Raw genomic sequence first — 26,045 nt, 5'->3', positions numbered from 1 at the left:
TTCAAAAGGTGGTGTACTGCATGATCTTTATTGACAATGTAGCATAACAAAGGGCTATTCATTATCATCAAGCGAAGTATAGAAAAACATTTGTAAAGGTTGTTTTGGAGCGAGTACTTTTTAGGAATTTGGACATATGATATAAAGTTTATTTTATGCTACACTGGGTAGACTACGATCACGATGTATAAAAGAATATGTATGAATATAAGCCTTTCCAAAAGGACCGTAAGAAGCAACTGTACAAAAGAAAAGAAAACAAGATGGAGAGAAGTATTTTTCTATTTTAAAATCAAAGCTATTCCATGATAGCTTTTATTCTGGCTGCAGAAGAATGCAAAGAAACATTGTAAATCCCAAAGCCAAGCATGATTTAAGTTAAACAATGTATCAATGAATGACAAATTTAACAATACAGTTATGACTCATTTAAAAATAGCTTTAATAAAACTAATGTTTGGAGAAGTTAAAAACATTACGATAGTATAAATCAATCTACAGGGAGTGACAGATTGCTTGCAAACTTCAAAGAAGTTGCTTAATAAACAGATGTTCATTATTTTTGAAGCTAACTATGTAACTTTAGGGTGGCCAAAGTCCAGTTGTCAGGCCAAATACAACCCATGGAGTTCAGGAAAGCAAACAAAATCGTTTCTGTTGTCGGTGGCCTTTGTTCCTTCTTTGTGGGAGACTGATCTGGGATGCGAGTCCAAATTTAGTTGTAACATGACAGTACCAAAGTCAACAGTCCTACATAGGAGATTAAATCTGCCCAATTGTGTTCAAAAAGGATGCAACCTATGTGGTGCAAGAGCAATTTGGAAGTCAGGACTGTGTATGTCACAACTCTACTTAAGTAAAAAAGAAACAGATAATATGGTTTTGGGTGAGAAAACTAGCTTCCTCAGATTCTCAGAGTTTTTTTCTTTTTATGTTTCCAGTTGTATTAGGATTCCAAAGGTACAGGTAAACTGAGTTTATTGCAAAACTATGCTTAAACCATGTGTGTGTGGGCAATGTAGAATTTGAATTACCTTGTTACACACTTTACAGGAGGCGTTACAGTCCTGGTCATTTCTTATTGTGACAGCTACTACTGGCAAGCCTTCAGGGTTCACAAAATTGTCTCAGACAGTGTTTTGCAATTTTCTGCCCATTCTGCCCCTCTATCTATCCATCACGCATCTGAGGCGTGGATAAGGAAAAAGGAAACCAGCAGGAGGCATGATATCTCCCATCAAACCTTAATAGAAACCTACACTAATGGCAGGCTCTTCTCCAGAAACAGATTCTTACCTTCTCTCATATATGACATAGCTTTTGATTTAACTCTGGGCTTCAGGTCTCCTGCTTTGGCCAGATAGTCCAGAACATAAATATTGGGTGCAAAATTGATCATATTCTGTTCCCCACAGCCATAAGGCATCTTGATCAGTGACTCCAAACCGCTGATAGAGGGGCCAAGGATGTCTCCTGAAAGATACAGTTCATAAGACAACATAACAGAAATTCCAGTAGAGAAATGTGGAAGGTTGAGTCAATCAACTTTGTGAGTTTTCTTTTAAGCTCAAGAAAAAACATTGGATCACTTCTAAAGGAGAGCCTAATACCGTATATTCATGCACTTCAATGAAGCGGACACACAATAACTGAAATTATCATACATATGCAGTACACTATATCACTTCTGCTGATAATGTGAGTTTAGGGAATGGGCCAAGAGTATTTGAGGCTGCAGCATTGCTGAAATTTACCAAGTGCAGACCTGATTAATCTCCTGGATATGAGACCACTAGGAGCTCAACAGAAAACAAAATATAATAAATCAACGTCTTTTTCAAATTTGATGGTAATAACATATAAAACTGAAGACCAACAAAAAAAACCCAGAAATGTCCAGGAGGTATACAATACTCTACAGAGCTATGCTAGTATGTTAGCAGTGTCTGAAACTCCCATAGTTCTAAGTGCATTTTGAAACAGGGAATTTCATTAGCCTGAACAGTTTCTGAGCTGCAGTATGGAAGGAGGACCTTTTCCTGCCTCCCCACTTCCAGCTACTCTCTGAAGACTGGACAAGAGACCCTGTTAAGAATATTAAGGTGATGGGCAGGGGAAGGATTAGACCAGGCATCCCCAAACTTCGGCCCTCCAGATGTTTTGGACTACAATTCCCATCATCCCTGACCACTGGTCCTGTTAGCTAGGGATCATGGGAGTTGTAGGCCAAAACATCTGGAGGGCCGTAGTTTGGGGATGCCTGGATTAGACCATGTGAAAAATGAACATAATATTTTAGCTGCAGTTCATTGTGTGGCGATACCCCGAACCCTCCCCGGAATAAATTAAGACACAGGACACATTGCATAAGGTTAATGGGCGTAGAAGGCCTGAAAAAGAGAGAGGCCGATTCCCTGCCGCACGCTCGCTTAAATCAGCAAGCCGCGCCCCCTTGGAATGTCCTGATTGGATGTGCCAAGGGAGTGCCACGGCCGGGAGCCGGCCAATGGGCTCGGGGGAATGGCAACCATTCCCCCATCACGTGTAGGCTTCGTGGCGCCCACAATCTCCCCTCCTCCTACGGTGAAGGGACTTTTTCAGCTTTGTATTATTGTTATAAAAAAGCGTGCCTAGACATTCCATTGTTGCGCCCATAACCTAGGTTTAAGGTGCCATTTAGCTCCTAGCTTTCATATCTCAGTTTCCAACACTGAATGTTAGCAATAAAAAAGGAGGCTGAAATTAATGAGTTACATGAGAAATAGCCTGCACAGCTTTTCCTTTTCATTGACATGGAACACTTCCACCTATTCTCAAAGGCAAGGGATAATTTATCTATTCAAAACCAGTCATGATACCATACCAGTAACAAAATAACTTGCATGCTGAATAATTCAGCAATCAATTAGAGCACACTCTTACTGATATTTTAGTTTCATATTTACTTTTTATTTCCCAGCAGACCAATGCTTACCAATAACTGTGACTTGCACTCTTTCACTGCCAGGTACTACATCAGAGGGGAAAGTGAAATTAAGTCTTTTTGTTTCAAATCCTATTCTTTTGGATAGGTCCAAAAGAATTGTTTCTGAATGAGACTGTTCTAATCCCTCAGCCTGCAAAAAAATAAACAAAGACTAAATACATGTCCAATAATTATTAGGTATGGTAGTTCTTTGTGCACTTCCCTCAGTATCAGGGGCCTCTATGAATCTCATTGTGCAATCCTGTACCCACTTAGCTGGGATTAAGCACCACCGAACTCAATGGAAATAACATCTGTGTAGACATTTGTATAGGATTGCACTGGCAGTGCTGATATTGGGAAATGAAGCAAAAATGTAACAATACATATCCCCGTGGATTTTTGCTTCACAAGAGTTCACATGTGCAGTATTAATCTTGCATAACAAGTTATCCAAATTGCATCTTATGACAATATATAAACTATTTTCAAGACTAATAAATTTCTGCCACGAAGTTTTCCGCAACAGAGTTCGGTCTTCTTAATACTTAATAATTGCTTAATGCAAAGGTTTTCAAGGAACACAATTTAAGCCTATTTTTTGTGCAGAAAACAACTATAAAACTTCTTCACATTTTTATTTAAACAATTTCCAATTACATACTGCTTAACACTGTAGTTTGTAAGTGGTGCACAACTTCCATGTCAGTCTTGGTTCATGTTGAACCCAAACATACCCTAAGGGCCAGTTCAGATATAAACATGTCTGACTTCATAAACAATTGTTACAGGTAGGTAACTGTGTTGGTCTGACGTAGTGGGGGGGGGATCGGAAAAAAATCCTTCCAGTAGCACCTTAGAAAACAACTAAGTTTGTAATAGGTATCAGCTTTCGTGTGCATGCACTCTTCTTCTTCTTTTTAATTTTTTGTTTCATAAATAATGATCTACTAAATTAATGTGCCATGTACTTTACAAAATAGTTCTAGTATTTGTGTATTACACCTTTATGTGCAGAAATAAGTGTTTTAAGTCTCAAGGTCTGGAAGGAAACAACCGATCTGAAGCTGTGGTGTGACTGGCCTGGTTCAGACATAAAGCTAAACCATGCTGAAAAGGGAACTTAATACTAGAAAAATGAGGAACAGAGAGAATCTAAAATTGACAGATTCTTCCATCTCAAGCTATGCCCAAATGCAAACACTGACTATCACCAGTTTTAGATATATCAATACCAAGCAGTGTTCCATTAATGTAATTTCCTCAGAAACCAAGGAGACTTATTTCACAGCAAATGTGTTATGGCTGAGATATTAATTATGTAACCTTCAACATGAGATGTGTTAGAATCATTATTTTCCTGTAGCAATGTTTCTTCTTCTCAATATTGCTAATCCTTTTATCAGATTCTGTCTTCCCACTTTTGTCCTGTCTGCATAGAGACCATGTTTCTTCTGTGTTCTATGCAGAACCTAGACACAGCTCCAGAGTTAAGCACACATTGGGTTCTTACAACACTCAGATCATCACTCCCTTTAGAAACTTCCCGTAAATACTTAAACTAATTATCAACTGCGTGCAACTTTTAAAAGTGGTTCATCCATCGCACAAACAGCTTGTGTAAATAATGATTTAAATTACCTTCACTAATACTTTCTTTAAGAGAGCATCAGAAGCAATGGGAGATATTGCCGTCACTCTGATGGGAATCTCTCCAATTTGCTTTGGCTTGATCGGAAAAATAACAGTCTTCGCAGCTTCATTTGGTACCCATACTGATCGCTGGTTTCCCATGGCATTTATATCATTAGAAACAATAAGGATTTCAAAGGTGTCACTTGTATCAAGGGTCACCGTAACCTATAAAAAAAGTGGTTAATTAACATATATTTTGTGCTACTAGGAAAGACATTTAATGTGACATTTAGCAGGAGGCACAGAAAGGATTTAACATAGATGTGACTACTAACAATTATAACGTGGGTGGGCCCGTCAGGATACATCAACCTTAGAGTACCCAGCAACACTCAAGAAAACACAAACAAGAAAAAAGGGAGTGGGCAACTGGGAACTAGGAGAATTGAAAGTGAGACAAATATGACACCAGGAGATAGAACAGAGAAAAGAAGAAAGTGCAGAGTAAATGTCAAAAGCAAAATAACATGTGAAACTTGTGCAAATGGAGGCATTTTCTGCTAAGGCAAAGTCACACTTAGCTATAACATTCTGTATTGTACCAAAAACAGTCCATTTGGCATCAAAATTCAATCAGCGCTTTTGTCCAAGCCCATCCATACAGCATGATTCTATGCATGTTTAAAGGTAAAGGTAAAGGGACCCCTGACCATTAGGTCCAGTCGTGACCGACTCTGGGGTTGCGCGCTCATCTCGCATTATTGGCCGAGGGAGCCGGCGTATAGTTTCCAGGTCATGTGGCCAGCATGACAAAGCCACTTCTGGCAAACCAGAGCAGCACACGGAAACGCCGTTTACCTTCCCGCTGTAGCGGTTCCTATTTATCTACTTGCATTTTGATGTGCTTTCGAACTGCTAGGTTGGCAGGAGCTGGGACCGAGCAACGGGAGCTCACCCCGCCACAGGGATTCGAACCGCTGACCTTCTGATCAGCAAGCCCTAGGCTCTGTGGTTTAACCCAAAGCGCCACCTGGGCATGTTTACTCAGCTGCAATTCTTACTGTGTTCAAGGTAGCTTAATCCTTAGAACATCTGCGTAGGTTCACAGCCTAAGCCAAAACAAAAAAATTGACAAAATCCTATTGCAAAATGACCCCCTTCCCCTGCCGCCCCCTAGGATCAGTAGCTGATAAACTTAAACAGTCTATCTCTGAATCCATGCTCCAGCAAGACAGTGAACTACCCCAGAAAAGGTTAACCAAGAGCTGGCAACAGTAAAGATAAGGCAACTACAAGACATCATGGGCAAAATCCAAAATTGTGTGCATGGACTTCCTCTCACACAACTGGACTTCCCCTTGCTTTCCTCACCCTACACACACCCCAATTTGCTCCAGAGGGTTGGGTGCATGCAGGCAAGGGTGCAGAGAGCAAATGTAAACTGTTGTGTGAGGACTCCATTCTGCTCACGTACAGACACCATTGGATTCCACCTAATATTAGAAAATGAACAAATGAATGAATTTTTACCTCAGTGCCTTCTTTCAAATAATTAAAGAGGTTTACTTCCAAAACAATCTCTTCTCCTCTTGTAACACTAGGAGGAAGGTTTAAGGAAACAAAAAAGGGCTGGAAGACTTCTAACTGAAAAATATAAAAAGTTATACAACAGTGAACCCTTGTGGTGTATAGGTTAGTTGTTCAGCAGAATACAATTTAAATGTAGATTGTTTTTGATTAGAACGTTTCACAACAGACCTTGACCACTGGCCAGTTAGGATTTAATTGACTAAAAACAAACATCAGTATGCTAAGAAATGGGGGGATGCAACTTTCACATAGCAAATTTTGTAGGTCTTGCACTTCTTGAAGTACCTCAGCCGGCATGCTAGAAGCTGACATATAGCTGCACAGATTGAATATGAGGCTCCAAAACACAGCTGCCCCATCTCTCAACTCGCACACATACAAAGATGTGTCTCTTTCACAACTACGGCACTCTTATATGCCCAAGACAGCATTTAATCCCTGAACCTTGCATAGCTACAGTATGAGATAGTTCTTGGGGCACATCTCCTACACTTAAAAAGGAATTTACTGTTGCCTGTATTAGAATAACTTTAGGTGCTGGTTCAAGAGCAAAATCTAATTTACTGAGCACATTTTGATTAAAGTAAGTCAAAGACTGTAGCTGTTGTGATACAAGTAGGGTTGCCAACCAGATATTATTTGATTGGCCTGACCAGAAGAGCTATGTTATATCAGGCAATAAGTACTAGCACCCAAAAGGCACTGAGCTCCAAAACCTGCCAAAGTCTACCCCACCCAGATTATTCCAGGCTCCAAAGCTGATATGCCAGTTTCTGCCCATCTCTACCCCCATATCACTAATATTTTGAAAATGGAAGTTGGCCACCCTGTAATCCACTGGGGCTCTTTGCACATGTGTAAGGGATAGCGTGAAGAATGGCTTCCCCCCATATTTTCAGGCAGCAGTCCCACCGGTCAATATATTCCAAAATAGACTGTGATATGGTCAGTAGAGTGAGGCAGAGGGTGGGTGAAGCTGATGCTCAGAAAAAGAAGAAACGCTCACGGTACACAAAGTTCTCAATTCACACTTGTGAATTATGTTGTGCTTGCAAGGAGGAAATTATAGGAAATTATACCCATCACAGATTTTTAATTAATACCAGATAAGGCTCATTCCTAAGCCCTGTAAGCTTATTAACACTGTATCTATAAAGCCTGTGCTCAGTTATATGTTTTTGTAAAAATATTATTTGCATGTGTCAATGTATAACATGTTTTCACCATATGGAACTTTAAATATAAACTGAGCAATCCAACAATGTACAGGAGGGAAATTAAGTCATTGTGAGAAGTGAAGTGGAATCTTGGCTACAGATTCATTAAAGACTACTCAACAGTTGGCACGTTCAGCCAAGCGTGCACTTTCATAAAGTCAGAAATCACCAGGATTGATCAATCTCTGCCAAACTACATTCAGGGGAAAAAGGAATATTGACCTCAATCTCAAATGAACTTGAAATAAAAGTTAATATCCAGATCCAAATCCATGAATGAGGTGATTCTCATAATCAAAAGTGTTGTTTTCATATATAACTGTCAGATGGAAAGCCTGGACCCCAAACCTCAACCACTCTTGTTTGATTATATCAGATTTGATACTGAATATTGTTCAAGAGCTTCGCAAATAAGTATATTTTTATGTAATTTATTTTAGAAGAAAAATAAACTTATATACAGTGGTACCTCAGTTTTCAAACGTCTCCATTGATTAACATTTCGGAATGCGAACGCTGTAAACTCGAACGTGCCAGAAACCAGAAACATGGCTTCCGTACTGAGTTTTCCATATTGAGATTTCTGTTTTGAGGACTCCATTTTGAGTTTTCAGTTTTCAAACATTTCGAACTCGAATGGTCTTCCGGAACGGATTACGTTCAAAAACCGAGGTGCCACTGTATTACCTGATCCTAAAACAGGGCGGGGGAACCTTTGGTCCTCCAGATGTCAATGAGACTACACCTCCTATCCTCCCTGACCACTGGCCATGCTGTCTGAGGCTGAGAGGGATTAGAGTCCAACAACAGCTGGAAAATTGACAGAACTTGTTGGGAGATATGGCATTGGGTTGGATCCTTAGTCTTGGTGGGAAGCAGGGCTTGGGAGTCAGTCCCCTTCTATAAAAAAAAAAATAGGGTACCCCGTTAAAGGGATCCAAGGGGGGTTGCTTCTGTCCAGATGCCGAGATGGCTGTCCTGGTATGACTGCCTGGAACTGATGTATATCATAGGGCAACCCTTAACCCAAGCCCAACCCAACCATTATGCTACCTGCAGTAGGGCTGCCTGATTCAGCGTACATACCCACTTCCTACACCCAAGCCTACATACATCTGTAATCAATAAAGTTGTGGTCTATTTGAACCTAATACTTTGTCCTGTCTCTTTATTTGTCATCCTTCTCTGGGCCCTGGCCAGGCGCAGGCTCCCTGCACCTGGGCATGCAATACATTTGTGGGCTCACCAATGACTCTCTCCCAAACCAGCACTTGCCAAGTCAGAAGCATGATCACCACTTCTGCCCAGGGAAAATCCTCAACAAGATAACAGTAGGTCTGGGATACCTCTGCAATGCTTTCTTATTGAGTCTCTTTTTTGGGGTGGTAATCAAGAGCAACACCAGCAAGACAAAATGGCAGTATTGCTCTCTCACATCCCTCCTAGTTGGCTGGCATACCCATTATCATTGAAGCTTCCTGGATTTCCCCTAATTTTGCGCTAGTGAGCCTGGTGGATTCTTTTGCCAGGGACCTGAAACCTCACTAGCTCTTTTAGAGGGGGTGGCTGTAGTAATGTGAGGGTTTGCAAAAGGTTCAGCCTGCAGCCTGATTAAGGAAAATCAATCCACCCAGGCTGAAGAAACTGGGCATTTCTGCTCATCCGCCTTTTTGGTGCAATCCTACAAAACCTTACACAAAAGCAAGTTCAATGGGACTTATTCTCAGAGTAGATATAGGAGCGCAGTCCTAATAATGCTTCCCAACTCCTTATCTAGTAAATACATTAAGTAAACCTGCTTTTGGGCCACTACATGCCAACGTTTTAGTGACATTCCACTGCTTCTGCTGCTCTGAGGGCACAAACCAACAGCCGTTTTCTGTCATTAGGGAGTTAGGGTTCTGCGATATCCCATATTATTTAGGGAATAGGACACATCACTAAAGTAGCAAAAGGTTGTATTTATTTTGAAGTATGTTTTTATAATGATGCTTTCAACTCATCCTAACCCTATTATTATTTTTCTTAGATTAGAGTGCCCTCTAGTGCCTAACTATTTCCTGCAGTCTTTTCCTTCGTCTGATCTTTCCTGTTTCCTGAGAAAGCTTTTCTTGGGAGGCAAGGATAGGCTACAAACCCAACTTGCCATTGGGCTTATAACAATAAGACTCTTCTAGCCCTTTTCCTGATGCTAATTCTCTTCTCTTGCTCTGTTCTCCTCCACTGCTTTCCCCATCCCTGTGGTTTAAATGGCAACTGAGGCAATGTTAAAGGCACCAAATATCTGAAAAAGATGCCCTTCGCCTTTGGAATGACCTCAGTTTCTGAGCTGCGTCTTCTCACCACCACATGGACGTGGTATTCTTGGCAGATGAAGTCACACCTTCTATGCTCAGGGTTCTACAGAGGGGTGAGGTGTATTTGCACTTGAAATTCTGTTACCTCAATAGGTGTTTTCATCACACCCAGTCCAAGGTTTTCAGATATTATAAATGCACTAGCTATCCAGGTAGTAATGGTATCAGGAACAGTGACATTCAGTGTTGTTTCAGTCGATCTAAAAATGAAAAGAAAACAGAAATTAATTTCAGAAGGATAAACATTGACAATGGTCAGTAAATCTAGGCTGATTTTCCTGGTGGAGTAATGAATGATTTGCTAAATCTAGTTAATGGTTTGAGGAAAGATTTGCAAAGTTACAAATGAAGGCTATGCCTTCAGTTTCTACATAAGGTCCATGGTTCTATTCATATTTTATGAGAGAAGGGTGCTTGCCACATACATATTGGTGTTTTGGAGTGGAAGACACTTTGAAGCGGTAAGCAAAAATATATGTTTGTAAGCATGCAGCGGAAAGGACACACGCTAAAGGATCCAAGATTGGCAGCATACCCCTAACATATGCTCACTACTTGCTACAAATATGCACTTCTGCTTTACACTGTGCTTGATGTTTTAATTTGGTGGAAGCTGCCCAAAGTGGCTGGGGCAACCCAGTCAGATGGGTGGCATATAAATAAATGCTTGTTGTCGTTAAACTTTACGGTGTTCGTCACTCAAGTATGAACCAGCTTCTAAGAGTATTTTGCCCTTTTCCCTTATTTGTAACACTAGAAAACATTGTTTATAACTTTCTTCAAGAATGGGCTGTCCTGCATATCAGTGCTTGGCAGAGATGCCCATTTGATGGGAAACTCTTCAACGGAAGTATTAAAAGCTACAGAGAAGTTCCTTCCGCTGGTAATACATTACATTAACTGTTCTCTGATAAGAATGGATATGTAAAGAAAACCCTTTCTGTTTACCTTGTTGTGATTTCACGCCAAATCCATGTCTCTGGAAAATTTGTCCTTATATGGGGATTTTCAAAACCAACAGACTCTCTTGTGGGCTCCAGATGATGCTGAAAGTCTAAAGCTGAGCTATAATCCATAACTGGGGGGGGGGGGGGAGAGAGAGAGAGAGAGAGAGAGAGAGAGAGAGAATACTGTAACATTCTCTTCATATAATTCCAGTGTTTAGAATCTACACTGTATCCTAAATTGTGTCACTCTTTTTCAACACTTTATATATAATTTTATTTGCTTAATTGAAATAAACAAAAGAAAGGAACACTTGCTTTATGTTCTACATACATCGCATGAGCCAAAACCAAAGAATTATACTTGATGTGACTTTTACTTACAGCCTTCATAGTTTTCATCTTCTGGAAGGCTGGCATCAGTCAATACCCAGAGTTTGCAATTCTAAACACAATATATAAAAATAATTTTAAATTTAAAAATATGCAACAGATGAACCATTTTGTCAACCTATATTTTATTTCTTTTTAGCATATTTTAAAGCATGCATAAACAAACAACATTTTTAGTTTAGAAAATAAAAGCTAGTTTTGTGTGGAAGAAAGTCAGTATCTACAGAGGACTGAGTTTTCTTCTCTTCAATTGCATCTGAAAACACAAGCATACTAATGAATGCTGAGTAACCCTTACTAAACTTTTATTTTCTTTGATGCAACAAAACAATGGAAAAGTACATATGCATTTTAAAACTGTACCTGAAAGACACCATATGAACTTCTGGCTGCTCCATAATCAAGTCCTCTATTATATAAACTTAGCTCATGGTGAACCTAAAATAATAGTAATAATAATACTTAGTTTTCATAGGAGAAACCAAAATAAATTCCATTAATCATGATCACATAGATCTTGTTTTAACAAAGAAAATTCTACTTAGCAAGAGCCTTATCTGTAAGAATAACAAAGCAAAAATTGTAGGACACAATAATAATAAAAGTCGACAATGTTATCTGCCACCTAGTTGTTAAGATACCTTAAAATTGAGTATATACAGAATTGTTAACAAAATCCTTGCAAAAATACAATGGGAACCAATAAAAATGTTTTTTCACTTCCCCTGTATCTCTACCACTTACGACAGGTTTGTCAATAGTTTCTCACTTTTTCTACACCATGCATAATTTTATACATCTCTATCATATCCCACTTTATTCACTATATTTCCAAACTAAAAAGCCTAAAATGTTGCAACCTTTCTTCATGGGGAAGTTGCTCTAGCACCTTGATCATTTCAGGTGCCCCTTCCTTTTTTTAAAAAAATAGTTTTTATTGATTTTAGTATAAACAAAACAAAACAAAACACACAATATATATTCCGTCCTTCTGCCCTCCCTCCCCCCACAAGTCCACTTCTGCCACCAGTGAGACCCGTAGGCGTTTCGAGTCAAAGGCGGTCCGTTTTAAAGCTGAGTTTGTCCTCCCCCCCTCCTCCTCCCCCCATCCCCCCCTGCCACCAGGAGGACCGGGATGGAGGAGTACTGAGGTTCAGATTTCCCCCAGCTAATCCTTCAACATACACATACAAACAGACACATATTTTTTCCATTCTTATTTTTTTTTAACATTGTATTTTGTGACTTCCTCGAAGCTCTTCTTCCTGGACTTCTTAATTTCTTATTTTGATTATAGCGGGTTTTCTATACTTAATTCAAAATCTTTTCCTAAAAATACTCACTTTGTTCTCCTCCTTCTTCTTGCCGCCTCCCCACGAGTCCCCTCCTGCCACAAGAGGAACCCGTGGGGTGCGGCCTTCCAAAGGATATCCATTTTTATGTCTGGGTTTCCCTCCACCTCCTCCTCCCCCCTCAAAGCACCCCCTGCCACCAGGTGTCTCTGAGCAAAGAGAGGAAGAAAGGCAGCTCTCTGCCCAGACACCAATCTAACACAAATTTGTTTAATACAAATCTAAAAAAATTTCCCTCAGCCATTCCTCTTCCTCCCTCCAGAAAACTCAATTTTTATGAACAATCATTTCTCTAATCGACATCTTAACATTATACTTTTAAACGCTCTCCTTCCCCCCCCCCTCGGTGACTTCCCCCCAATTGGATCAACATTTCCTTTAACAAGCCAAAATTATTCAACCAACATAAATTCCTCTTAACTAAGGCTCTCAACCCACACCACATCTTTCCCATTTGCACCTCCATACCTCTGTCCCCCCCTTCTGCACTTCCCACCCCTCATTCACACATCTCCAAATTTCAGTCCCTCCAGGTTCCTCATTTTCTTGCATCTTCATTTCACTTTGTTGCTCAAAAACCACATCTTCTCTCTTTCCCAATCCTTGTTGTGCATCATCCAGAACATGTTTTTTATATTCCACATCAGTTTCAGCATTGTTCTCTGTATCTTTTTTGTTTGACTTGATCTCGCATTCAGAATTATCCTCTAAGTCCTGATCTTGAGCCACAGTCTCTAAACATGGTATGCTGGAATGTTGCAGTCTCTTGTTGATGTCTTTCAGAATTTGCAAGTAGTCCAACACCACCTCCTGGAAGGCTGGTGAATATGTTGTATTCATTTTTTCTCTTAACCACAAGCAGACAGGAGATTAGGAGACAAAAGGCCCTGGAAATTTCCATACCTCACGGTCGCCTCCATTTTGACTGTTTCATCTCATTGACTTTCACTTTCTCATGCATCCAATCATAATTCCAATTATCTCAACTTTGACTTCTTCTTGTAACAAATTGTGTCGTTTAACAGCAGGTTTGTAAATTTTTCTGTTCTTTTGACAGCTTTGACAGCTTTTGACAGCTGTCAAAGCACTTTCCCCCTTATTCTTGCTGAACCTCAAGGGGTGCCGGCTCCGAGGGCTGGAAAGGGTTAGCAAAGTCTTTCTTTCTCTCGGTTTCTACAATCAGTTAATCCCTTTTGGCTTTGGGATATTAATTACGCTTCCTGATTGTCCATTAGGAAGAGATCGACTTCCGTTTTTTTTAAGTCTCTTCCTATTTAATCCAAAAAAAAAATCCGAATTTTTTTCTTAAAGTCCAATAGGGATTACTTACTTTTTTAGTCCAATCTTAGGTTTTCTTTGGAAGAACCCACCGCTGACAGACAGAGGACTCGAGGCTTCGCTTTCTCGGAGGCAATGTTTTTGTCCAAAATGGCTCCCGCAACTCCACTCCGCTGGCTCTCAGGGACTCTACTGCGTCCCTGGGCAACGGAGGAATCGCCGGTTTGGAGCCCGCTGGACCTACGCGCCCGGGACACTCTTCCCGGGGTTCTTGCGGGGAATCCACTCGCCCTGCGGAATCCCCCCCCCCCCACGATGCCAGGGACTGCGGAGCTTGCAGTCCCTGCGTCCTCTTGGCGGCGCGACGGACCGGAAGCTCAGGTGCCCCTTCCTGTACCTTTCCCACTTTTTGAGGTGCTGGAACCAGAACGGTACAAACTTTTACTCTCTAATGCTTTTTGCCATCCCATACTATAAGAAGGCCACTCCTGAAACTTCCGACTTCAGGAAGGTTGGGAAGTACCACTCTTGTAATAATCTGTTACTTATATGCTCAGCTTTCCTGAAAACCTCTCCTACACACTAAAGTATAAAGTTGGCAAGTTTGCAAGAACTGTAGATAGGGGTCAGGAGGAAGCAGGAAGCACCAGCATTGTTCTTTCTCTTATTCTACTTCCCACAAAAGGAATATATAATTCTCCCCAATTCTTGTTCTCAAGCTATGAAAACGGATTCTTCCCATTCTTTGCTTCTTAGGCCCACTTCATGGAGGCATGGTTGAAACAAATAACATAAATTGTCACATTTGCTTCAAGAAGACTTTAGGCATGCCAGCAAACCATTCCCCCCACACAATGTGGTGTGTGTGTTTTGCTGACTAGTTTAGAAGTCAGCCCGAACCACGTCAGAACCACTTTACATAAAATGGCTTCCCAATCAAGATAGCAACCCATGCAGTTTGCATTAAAGGCAGTAGCCATGGGTGAATGGGGAAAGACAGTGATTGCAGAAAATGAAGCTTTGTTCTCTTAGCAAAGAGAAACATATGAGAATTATCATGCACTTCAAAAGAATGAAATCTACAGGTATCAACTCAGTGTGGGTTGATTGTTTTACTTTAACAGTATAAAGTGGTACCTTGGTTTGCAACTGTTTTGGATTACAACCACCTCAAACCCAGAAGTGTGTGTCCCTTTTTTTGGATAAGGTAAAGGTAAAGGGGCCCCTGACCATCAGGTCCAGTCGTGTCCGACTCTGGGGTTGCAGCGCTCATCTCACTCTATAGGCCGAGGGAGCCGGCGTTTGTCCACAGACAGCTTCCAGGTCATGTGGCCAGCATGACAAAGCTGCTTCTGGCGAACCAGAGCAGCACACGGAAACGCTGTTTACCTTCCCGCCGGAGCGGTACCTATTTATCTACTTGCACTTTGATGTGCTTTCAAACTGCTAGGTTGGCAGGAGCTGGGACCGAGCAATGGGAGCTCACCCTGTTGTAGGGATTCGAACCGCCGACCTTCTGACCAGCAAGCCCTAGACTCTGTGGTTTAACCCACAGCGCCACCTGGGTCCCTTTTTTGGATAAGAACCCATTTTTTGGGATTACAACCATTTATTTATTTTTGGAGGCCCCATCGGCAAAAGCGCACCGTGGGTTACAACCTGTTTTGGTTTACAACCGGACCTCCGGAACGGATTATGGTTATAAACCAAGGTACCACTGTAATGGCAAAACTCACAATCAAATCTAATAGCTGCTTCTACACAGCTCTAAAATACACTTCAAACATTTCTTTTCTTTCAGAAACTTACAGCATTCTCTGTGATATCACTTCTTTTCCCCAGGAGCTTTGTGCTTTTGTCAACAACCAAAAGACCAATGGTTGTTTTTGGTTCCGTCACATTAATCTTGAGAGTGACTTCGTCAGAAGGCCCAGCTCTATTTTTATTCCAATACATATTGATCTGGGGGGGTGGGGGAAAGCATATTAGTTTACATTATGCAGTAGATAAAGGAGAATGAACAATTATTTTATTTCAGGTGCTGACTCCTATATATATATTTTTAAAGAAATGTACCCATGAGAGGAAAGTTCAGATTACAGCCATGGTGCTGGAGAGAGAGTGTGAATCCCCTCATTAAAAAACAAAAACAACACGGTGTTATCTTCAGTCATGGATCTCTTGATAACCTATCTATTTTGGCCCAAAGATGCAGGAGCCATCCTTTGAAGACAGAGAAAGAAAAATGAAGCAAGGTTAAAGGTGGAAAAAGGCCAGAGGAACAAATAAGTCAATGCAGCAGACAGAGGAAAGAAAATGCAGGATTGAAGATATGAACAGCACATGACCTAAAAAGGACTGGAGGTAGAAAGCTGGGGAGGGGGGCAGGTAAGCAAGTTGGGCCAAACATCTTCCATTTTTATATCAAACAACTGCAGCAAAGTAAAAATAATCTTTATTTATTTAAATTATTTTAATGTAATTGTGATTTTTTTAATGCTACTGTTTAACCATATATATGCCATCCAGAGATTAATAGGATGGCTTTTAAATTAAATACAGATATGTAAATAAATGTATGCACTGTGTAGAATTCATACTCTTTTGCACAAGATGGACATAAGGCCATGGACTGTGAAGCTGTTTGCACTAGCAGCCAATACATTTAATCCTAAGCATCCTTTGCTGGTAGGTAGAGGAAGGTCTATAAATGGGCTCTAATACAGGAAACCCAGTTTAAAATCTGAAAGATGTTAATGAGCAATTAAACAGACCAACTAGTGAAATTGTTTGTAAACTATGACTCCATGCTAATGCCTATCAGTATGTGAGCATCAGTTACATACTATGTTTATTTGACTTCCTTTTTGCTTCCTTTTTGTGTATTGTCTCAAAACAAAACAAAACAAAACAAAACACCATTTGTGTGAGAGGAAGTCTATGTACACAAACTTACCTGATTTTTAAAGACGAGTTGAACAGGAATGCAGAGATCATCACTAATTACTTCACCATCATCACTCACATAGTAGGCAATTATGCATGCTGTAGGAGCCCAAGAATGCTCTGGTGTTAAAAAGAATTCTGCAACGTTAACTTTACCTACAGCCACAATTTGTTCTTTAGATACCACCTATATGAGGAGGGGGAGAAGTTAATTGATTTTCCTATCAGCTGAGTTCCAGATGAAATTGTCACACATCTCACAATTTAACATCTGTTATAAAAGCACCACAGTATTGTTGCATGTCAGCCTAATCTCTAAGCGATGCGAGATTCCAAGGGTTCCAGGTGCGCTTATCCAAGGTCTGTGTTTCCTTTTGGAAATGAGGCACAGTGGAGACTGTGGTTTCTTTATCGTATATAGCAGGCATCCCCAAACTTCGGCCCTCCAGATGTTTTGGACTACAATTCCCATCTTCCCCAACCACTGGTCCAGTTAGCTAGGGACCATGGGAGTTGTAGGCCAAAACATCTGGAGGGCCGCAGTTTGGGGGTGCCTGGTATATAGTTTACTCACACATATATACAACCTGAGTCTATGATAGAGTAGTTCGCAGCATAATCACCCCAAGAGCCTTCTTCCATAGCCGCAGTCTTGGATCCAGACACATAACTCCTAGCTCTAACCCAGGGGCAGGCAACCTAAGGCCCATGGGCTGGATCCGGCCCATCGTCTTCTAAATCCGGCCCACGGACAGTCTGGGAATCAGCATGTTTTTACATGAGTAGAATGAGTCCTTTTATTTAAAATGCATCTCTGGGTTATTTGTGGGGCATAGGAATTTGTTCATTTCCCCCCCCCAAAAAAAAATATACTCCGGCCCACCACATGGTCTGAGGGATGGTGGATCGGCCCACGGCTGAAAAAGGTTGCTGACCCCTGCTCTAACCTCTCTAAGATCTGGCATTATCAGTTGAGGGAAAGGGGACCCCCCCTCTTACCGTCTCCTCTGATGCTTTGTTATCTTAATGGCCCATTACCCAGGCTATTAACTTAACGCAGGAAGCTTAGCTTAGCTTAACTGGCTTTCAACACTTGTTTGGGGATTAGAAGCATTTGGCATACAACTTAAAACACACAGGTCGGCACCCAGTTTTAACACCTCCAAGCCTTAGTTAAATTCTAACACCCACTGGATCCGGGGATAATAGAGGTCTAGCACCCACAAACTCATTAACAGTATAATAACAACTATACAGATGCCACGTGAATAGGTCAGTGCCCACAGGCATTTATGCCTGTGGATAAAAAAATCAATTTTTGTATGCCACACATTGCAGCAAACACAGGTGTACCACTACATTTACATTCAGTAGGAAAGCTACAACCAGTTTGTTTGTTTGTTTGTTTGTTTGTTTGTTTGTTTGTTTATTATTACAAGGACGTACAATTGCTGTTTTTTTAAACGCTTGCTCATATTGCCATCTGGAAATTATAGTTATTTTTGAGTAGCAAAATCCTCCTTATTGCCTATGCTGTCTTTCCTGTCTTTGTGGTAAAAACAACAACACAATACATATAAAATAATTTTAAAATACCATATAACTGATCTCTTTCATCGGCTTGTTGCTTTGAAGATTCAGCTCAAATGGAGTCCCAACCTAGGGGTGGGGGGGAGGGAAATAATACAACTTGAATGAACATGTTAATTGCCTATCATGATGTAGTGTATTATTAGTGAATTTTGAAGCTCGCCGATTATTGGAAAGCAGAAGTTACCTTTACATCCTGACTTGCTTTTTTAATCTGTAGAAAAGTCATGGTGGCAGAGTAGAATGTACCATATATGATTATAGAAGTTTCGCTCTCCAGAAATTTGGCCTGTAAAAAAAAAAAGGAACGGGTGGGGGGACATTCAACACATTGTAAGGAAAATAAGAAAGTTCAATTAATGTTTCACAAATTGTATAATTAGTGCCTCTTCTAGATGAAGAAATAAATGAAGATATCAATCTGCCTTAAATGGTTAGAATGAAAAAAGAAAAAGCTGCAGTCCATCAGAATGCAAAAAGAATGTGGGGGTGGACAATCCAAGAGTTTCTGAAGCAATTTTCTTAAATTATAATCTAAAATTAGTCTCAAGACAGCATCACAGAGCTTTTGATTTTCTTTTTCTACTCAGAAGACGTTTCTGTGCCCAGAGATGAAACATAGCAAACACCCATGTACAAGCTCTCTCTTTCTCAATTGCCAGCTATATTGGACTGATGCAGTAGAACATCCTGTCCCTGCTTATGGATAGACTGAAGAGTGGCTCCATACTGTCAGAGGAAGAATCTTCTATCTATATCCAGTATGGAAGCCAATCAGGCTAGCAAAGAAGAACAGAGCACTCTACTTTGTCAGCTCAATGTTTCACAAAATGGGTCAGGCTATTTGAGGAAGAACAAAAAGATGAAGGGACATAGTTAGGCAAAGTACTGGGAGAGAATTCAGAGGCCTGAAAGGGCAGATTAGGCCTCTCCTTGGTTTAGATGATTGCTAACAAGTTGTGGTGAAGCTTCTGCTTTGATTTTCCACTAAACCACCATTTCTCATCCCATATGAATTTGAGGAACTGTTGTTTATCTTAAGTCTAGGTCAGGCATCCCCAAACTTCGGCCCTCCAGATGTTTTGAACTACAATTCCCATCATCCCTGACCACTGGTCCTGTTAGCTAGGGATCATGGGAGTTGTAGGCCAAAACATCTGGAGGGCCGCAGTTTGGGGGTGCCTGCTCTAGGTAGTTAACAACCCAGGATATCAAGCCACAGTTTCATCCTGGTTTGCTTTAACTAACTAGAGGTAGAATAATTCATAGAATTATGCGATGAGAAATAATTGTTTAACAAAAAATGAAAGCAGAAAATTTCACTCTCTTCCTCTTGTTTACATATGAGTGGAGAGGAAGCTTAACTATGGTTCAGAACAGTTGCCTGAACCACTGGTGGGCACACCTCCTCTGAAGTCTAAAAGGATAAATTCATGCACTTGAAATGAATGTCCTCCTGCATCCTGCAGGGTTTGGTCTCTGTGAGTAGAGGTCGATGAAGCAACCTCTCCAATGAACTGAGGTGTTGTCAGTCCAACCAAAAGGTGAACCCTTTGGATCAGAAGTGACATTGTGGGGAGAGCACACTGAGAATGCAGCACTGCTCAACCCAACAGATGATAAAGGCAGGGTAAGAGATGCATCAGGGATAGGTCCTGGCATATCAAAATAAATAGCTAAAATAGAGAACAATAATAAATATGCTCAGTTTTCACAAAAAGCCTAGCAGAATAGGTATGTTTTAACTGACTCCCTAAAAATCTCAACAAGGTAAACCTAAGCCTGGAAGAACTCCCCTGGCATGGAGTTTCTTAGTACTGATATCACATCTATCTATCAGACTCGCCACCTTTAATAGGAGAATAATAACATTGGCCCACTAGGCAGGGCTGTTGTAAGGGATATTGAGATACATCTGAAGCACTTTGAATACTCAGGTAGGCATAAGAACAAGTTTCCATACTAAGATTCTTTTCATCTTCTGATTAAGTATTTACGTATTTTGACGGGGGGGACACAGAAAAAGCATACCTTAACATGCAGTGTTGTTGTATTAACTTGAACTGGAAACTCAATCTCAACCATCCCATTTTCTGGCACATGGTAGATTAGGTTCTGAGATGCCTCATTTGCCTGTGATTCACCTCCATCACCATATGGGTAGTAAGCAGGATTCCCTATGGATGTGGCAGTGATCACAATGTCATTCCTTCGTTCATCAGACGACAGCAGACTGTTGTCAATTCTTGTGACTTTCAGCTGAAAATAGTAAAAGGCATCTCCATAAATCAAACCAAAACTTTCAAAACCATGATTTACAACACCTAAGATTGATGCTCAAATCCTAAATATGGAATGCCAACAGTGCATTTAGTGTTGACAGCTTGCAACAAGCAATAACTAATATACCAAGAGACTCAAAAGCAATTGTAATTAATTTCTTTAAGACAATATATACAATATTTTTAAAAACCCAACTCTTGTCTCCATAATACTGCTTTTGCCTTTTTTTTCTAGAATGATACTGATAATATAAAGAATAGTAGAATAACTCACCGTAGCTATAAAGTTCAGACTAGGCTTGAGAACTGCTGGATACTCAGAAAATTCTAATATGTAGTCATGATGCTTTGGAAATATGGTAGCACTTGCATTTTGGGAGATTCCTGTTACAATATTTGAAGGGTTAAAAAAAAGTCACATGCATAATCATTCATTCCTAATAACACTTGCAGAGTCCGTATTTCTCACGATTCCAGCTACCAACAGTGAAAGACAACCCCTTTCTCAGCATGTAGCAAGGATTTGCAGGGAGCTGGGTATGCAGGGGAAAGTCTCCTACTATTAAAATACAATAATCTCAAGGTACCCCATACCTGCCTTAAAGAAAACCCCATATAAAGCTGCATACCTGTAAGTGCTTCTGTAACCACAGCTGTAATTTCTACCGGCATCTGGTGATGCACAGAATAACCCCAATTGTTGTAAGTTATATTTTCCACCTCTAGAATGTCAAATGTAAAGTTCACAGATCCATTAATCTGAAATCAAGAAGAAGAATAAAAATGAATCAATTTGTTTTATCTTCTGAAAAGAATAAGCAGGCATGGGGGTGGGGGGAGAGAAAACCAGACCATATTTGTATCACTGCATTTCCCTTAAGGGTTAAGGTAGAGCACAATTTGGAAATGGAAATGATAAATAAAATAAAATATTGTCAAAACATGAACCTGCAGTGGATCTTGGAAACATCAGAAGTCAGGCTGATAGTGAGCCTAAGCAGCACCAACCACCTGCCAAAGGAGCAAACTGCAGGCAGATCAACCATACCAGTCGCTACTGCCTCCTTACTCCAACGAGCAAGAGTAGGTCATGTGACATGTCCTGACCCCATGAATGTTTCTGGCTCAGGAGATCTGCTATTATTGCTTACAGATTACCTGCACATTACTCTAACTTTGTCTTTAGCTGACAGCTCTAGGGGAGCTGGAACTGGGACATCTCTACATTACACACTGCTTTCTTCAGTGGAGGACTACTACATAATGTACATAATGTAGATCAGTCTACATCCCAATTCCAAAGAAGGGCAGTGCCAAAGAATGCTCCAACTACCGCACAATTGCGCTCATTTCACACGCTAGCAAGGTTATGCTTAAAATTCTACAAGGCAGGCTTAGGCAGTATGTGGACCGAGAACTCCCAGAAGTGCAAGCTGGATTTCGAAAGGGCAGAGGAACCAGAGACCAAATAGCAAACATGCGCTGGATTATGGAGAAAGCTAGAGAGTTCCAGAAAAACGTCTACTTCTGCTTCATTGACTATGCAAAAGCCTTTGACTGTGTCGACCACAGCAAACTATGGCAAGTTCTTAAAGAAATGGGAGTGCCTGATCACCTCATCTGTCTCCTGAGAAATCTCTATGTGGGACAAGAAGCTACAGTTAGAACTGGATATGGAACAACTGATTGGTTCAAAATTGGGAAAGGAGTACGACAAGGTTGTATATTGTCTCCCTGCTTATTTAACTTATATGCAGAATTCATCATGCGAAAGGCTGGACTAGATGAATCCCAAGCCGGAATTAAGATTGCCGGAAGAAATATCAACAACCTCAGATATGCAGATGACACAACCTTGATGGCAGAAAGCGAGGAGGAATTAAAGAACCTTTTAATGAGGGTGAAAGCGGAGAGTGCAAAATATGGTCTGAAGCTCAACATCAAAAAAACCAAGATCATGGCCACTGGTCCCATCACCTCCTGGCAAATAGAAGGGGAAGAAATGGAGGCAGTGAGAGATTTTATTTTCTTGGGCTCCTTGATCACTGCAGATGGTGACAGCAGTCACGAAATTAAAAGACGCCTGCTTCTTGGGAGAAAAGCAATGACAAACCTAGACAGCATCTTAAAAAGCAGAGACATCACTTTGCCGACAAAGGTCCGTACAGTTAAAGCTATGGTTTTCCCAGTAGTGATGTATGGAAGTGAGAGCTGGACCATAAAGAAGGCTGATCGTCGAAGAATTGATGCTTTTGAATTATGGTGCTGGAGGAGACTCTTGAGAGTCCCATGGACTGCTAGAAGATCAAACCTATCCATTCTTAAGGAAATCAGCCCTGAGTGCTCCCTGGAAGGACAGATCGTGAAGCTGAGGCTCCAATACTTTGGCCACCTCATGAGAAGAGAAGAATCCTTGGAAAAGACCCTGATGTTGGGAAAGATTGAGGGCACTAGGAGAAGGGGACGACAGAGGACAAGATGGTTGGACAGTGTTCTCGAAGCTACGAACATGAGTTTGACCAAACTGCGGGAGGCAGTGGAAGACAGGAGTGCCTGGCGTGCTATGGTCCATGGGGTCACGAAGAGTCGGACATGACTAAACGACTAAACAACAACAACTACATAATGGCCACCACACAGATCATTAGAGAATTGCTTAAATCATTTGGATGACAGACTGATAAGCATAAGCCACAGGGTAGCATAGGTAGGCAGCAGAGTAAAAAAAAAAGCTAAGGCACTGGATTGCAATTTAAAAGATTTATTATTTCCACAAAGAAATCCTTGAGATGGATGTCAGGTGCTAACTGCAGCTCACCTCAAATGTCTTGGTGATATTTCTCTTCCTTCCATAGAACTGGGAACAATCAACAGTTACTTTTCCTTGCACAGGCTTTCCATATGTGTACCTGAAACAGTCAAGAAAAAACCCATCATTTCAAAACAAGTTTCTGAAGACAGGTTGAATCAATCTCTTAAGCCTACAAGTATCCACTTGAATCTGATCATACATACCATGCATGTAACTTTATATCTGGGGATCATACCCTTTCTGGATCTGGGCATACTGCAAATCACACCGAATCAGTGAAATTATTGCCCATCACTAATAAAATGTATCTTTTACTTTATTAACAACAGTAACTACAAGTATCCCTACTATACATACAGAGACAGAGTAGACATAAGCAACACCTCAGGTTATCTGGAAATTTATTGGAATTTTAACTCATATGAAATTCACCAACCATAACAGTGCCACACAAGTGTTCCTGCAGTTAACACCTTCTTTCTTGCAGCTTCTGCCCTAGTAACTTTCTTCAAGTTCACTTGTGGGGCCAATGACATTCTTTAATTGTCCTGTTCTGGGAGCAGGGCTTAAATTACCAGTTTTCTCTTTATAACCACAATATTTTCTCATTTTAAAATTATTATTGTTATTGTTATTATTAGCAGTTTTGTCTTTTTAAATTGTACTCAGAAAAATACACTTTTAAAAAATAATGATCTGTTACGTCTGCAAAGAAGGAATCAATAATTGAATTAAATCCCACCTTTGCATGGTTAGGAACTAGCTAAGGACTAACACAGGTGTACAATGGATATAGATCTCAAATGATGTAAGGTTCACTTTTTACCTACTTTGCTGTGACAGTACCAGTGAAATTCATGTCTTTCTGAGAATAAAACAGAGGTGTTGCTAGAAAGACTTCAAACTTTGGTAGCACTAAAAAGGAAGAAGCTATAATTAATTTGATGGCCATACCTATGTTTTTCAATGCATGTTTCAGTAATGTGGTTTTCTCAGTACAATGCAAACAATGTATTTATGTATCTCATCTACACTGAAATCACATATCACTTCAGTTCTATACCATGTTAATTGTTATGGCTTTCCCCAAAGTATCCAGGGCTTTAAATTTGGTGAGGGTGCTGAAGATTCCCTCAAAATGTACAATCCTCTAAACCAGGGGTGGGAAATATAAGAAACACGGAAAATACTGAGCCACAAAATATGCCCACCCCCACAAAAAAGTCTGGTCTTAAATCAGCTGAAGTTACTGGTTCACACATGAGTCATCAGATGGAAGCAGATGGGAGAGGTCTTTAAAACAAGTGGACTTACAGGCACTGAACCTCTTCCTCTCCTGCATCTCAATCCATTGCTCCATGCTCTTTATTCTCAGCTCACTTCTAGTACCGTAATAGAGGCATAAGGGAAACTGCTTGGAGCAAAAGACTGCAGGATCTTAAGGTACAGGATAGGAAAGTGTTCAGCACTTCTTTCCTGCACACTGCTTTTACTGTTAGACACACACATCCTCAGCTAAGTATGTGAAATACATCCCCATGACATCTAAAAAATATATAACACCTTTAGAATAACAAATGAAGTTGAATACTCTGTTCCGTGTGGGCAAATATAGGAGGTAAAAGGCTCTCATAATCCAAATCTCATGGTCTTCTGTGATTTGAAGGCTTTTCATTATTATGACTTTATGTTACAGGTAGGTAGCCGTGTTGGTCTGCCATAGTAAAAAAAAAAATCCTTCCAGTAGCACCTTAGAGACCAACTAAGTTTGTCATTGGTATGAGCTTTTGTGTGCATGTACACTTCTTCAGATACAGTATCTGAAGAAGTGTGCATCACACAAAAGCTCATACCAATGACAAACTTAGTTGGTCTCTAAGGTGCTACTGGAATGATTTTTTTTAAAAAAATAATTATGTAACATTCATGATTCTACTGTTGCAGGAGGACCTTTATCTTTTTGAACCCCTTCTGTCTTCCAAAAAAAAAAAAGGAAATCTGCATCCAAGTTTACATGCAAGCAGGAATCACTTACCATATTCCATCACCGTAAATGTCTGATAATGTGTCTGGTCCTATAGAAAAACAAAATAAATTCTATGAAAGGTATGCTTAACTTGTATGGTGTATTATATCTAAGATAGGACTTTTCCCAAACTAATTCTAGCAAGCAAGCAAATGAATAAATAAGGTACATACTGAACTACCGTTTTTCCAAAGACGACTTTACAATACTTAAGTGTACTGTGGCACCTTAAATACTGTTACACACCACCCCAATCTCCACAGTAGTTTCCTATACTTTCACAGCTATTTAATCATTGTTTAAAGAGCATCACACACAATAATGCACACTGCATAATCACACATTTCCACAAACACATCAGGAAGTAGGGCAGTCATCAAAAGGGTTGTTTCTCAGCTCGGCTTCCTGAGTGTGTCTGTGGAAAAGCTGAGTTGTTTCCATAGAAACTAACAAGGCTGAACAGTAACAGGGAGCCAGGCAGGACAGTTTTAAATTCATTCTTCTAGCAAGCACGAACTCAAGAGTTGCAAATAATAATATCAAATCAACACATTTTCTACCCTACTGCGTTCCGAGGGCTGAATGGGGATCACAGCAGAGAGTCAAAATGCTCTCAAACAACTTGATTTCTCCTTCCAACTTACACCACCACCACCAC

The 26,045-nt window shown here is 40.4% G+C and overlaps 1 protein-coding gene across 2 annotated transcripts in view; it reads right to left on the bottom strand.

The window, feature by feature from the left end:
* The window catches only part of CD109 (CD109 molecule), a 72,879-nt gene that overhangs the window by 25,555 nt on the left and 21,279 nt on the right, over positions 1 to 26,045 (bottom strand). For both annotated transcript variants that reach the window (XM_035109603.3, XM_035109604.3), the window contains exons 6-23: positions 25,397 to 25,436; positions 24,192 to 24,276; positions 23,368 to 23,458; positions 21,179 to 21,308; positions 20,824 to 20,933; positions 20,299 to 20,526; positions 18,455 to 18,556; positions 18,274 to 18,336; positions 16,688 to 16,864; positions 15,541 to 15,693; positions 11,465 to 11,539; positions 11,093 to 11,153; positions 10,713 to 10,842; positions 9,850 to 9,964; positions 6,131 to 6,244; positions 4,607 to 4,825; positions 2,975 to 3,116; positions 1,297 to 1,473 (exon numbers count right to left, since the gene is read on the bottom strand). In XM_035109603.3, coding sequence (XP_034965494.3) covers positions 1,297 to 1,473; positions 2,975 to 3,116; positions 4,607 to 4,825; positions 6,131 to 6,244; positions 9,850 to 9,964; positions 10,713 to 10,842; positions 11,093 to 11,153; positions 11,465 to 11,539; positions 15,541 to 15,693; positions 16,688 to 16,864; positions 18,274 to 18,336; positions 18,455 to 18,556; positions 20,299 to 20,526; positions 20,824 to 20,933; positions 21,179 to 21,308; positions 23,368 to 23,458; positions 24,192 to 24,276; positions 25,397 to 25,436 — 2,212 coding nt within the window. The remainder of the gene's footprint in view (positions 1 to 1,296; positions 1,474 to 2,974; positions 3,117 to 4,606; positions 4,826 to 6,130; positions 6,245 to 9,849; positions 9,965 to 10,712; positions 10,843 to 11,092; positions 11,154 to 11,464; positions 11,540 to 15,540; positions 15,694 to 16,687; positions 16,865 to 18,273; positions 18,337 to 18,454; positions 18,557 to 20,298; positions 20,527 to 20,823; positions 20,934 to 21,178; positions 21,309 to 23,367; positions 23,459 to 24,191; positions 24,277 to 25,396; positions 25,437 to 26,045) is intronic.

Source organism: Zootoca vivipara, chromosome 3, assembly GCF_965207765.1.
Source record: "Zootoca vivipara chromosome 3, rZooViv2.hap1.1, whole genome shotgun sequence".
NCBI classification, from domain to species: Eukaryota; Metazoa; Chordata; class Lepidosauria; order Squamata; family Lacertidae; genus Zootoca; species Zootoca vivipara.
Note: the sequence above shows the minus strand (reverse complement) of the source record. Positions and strands in the feature narration are given on the sequence as shown.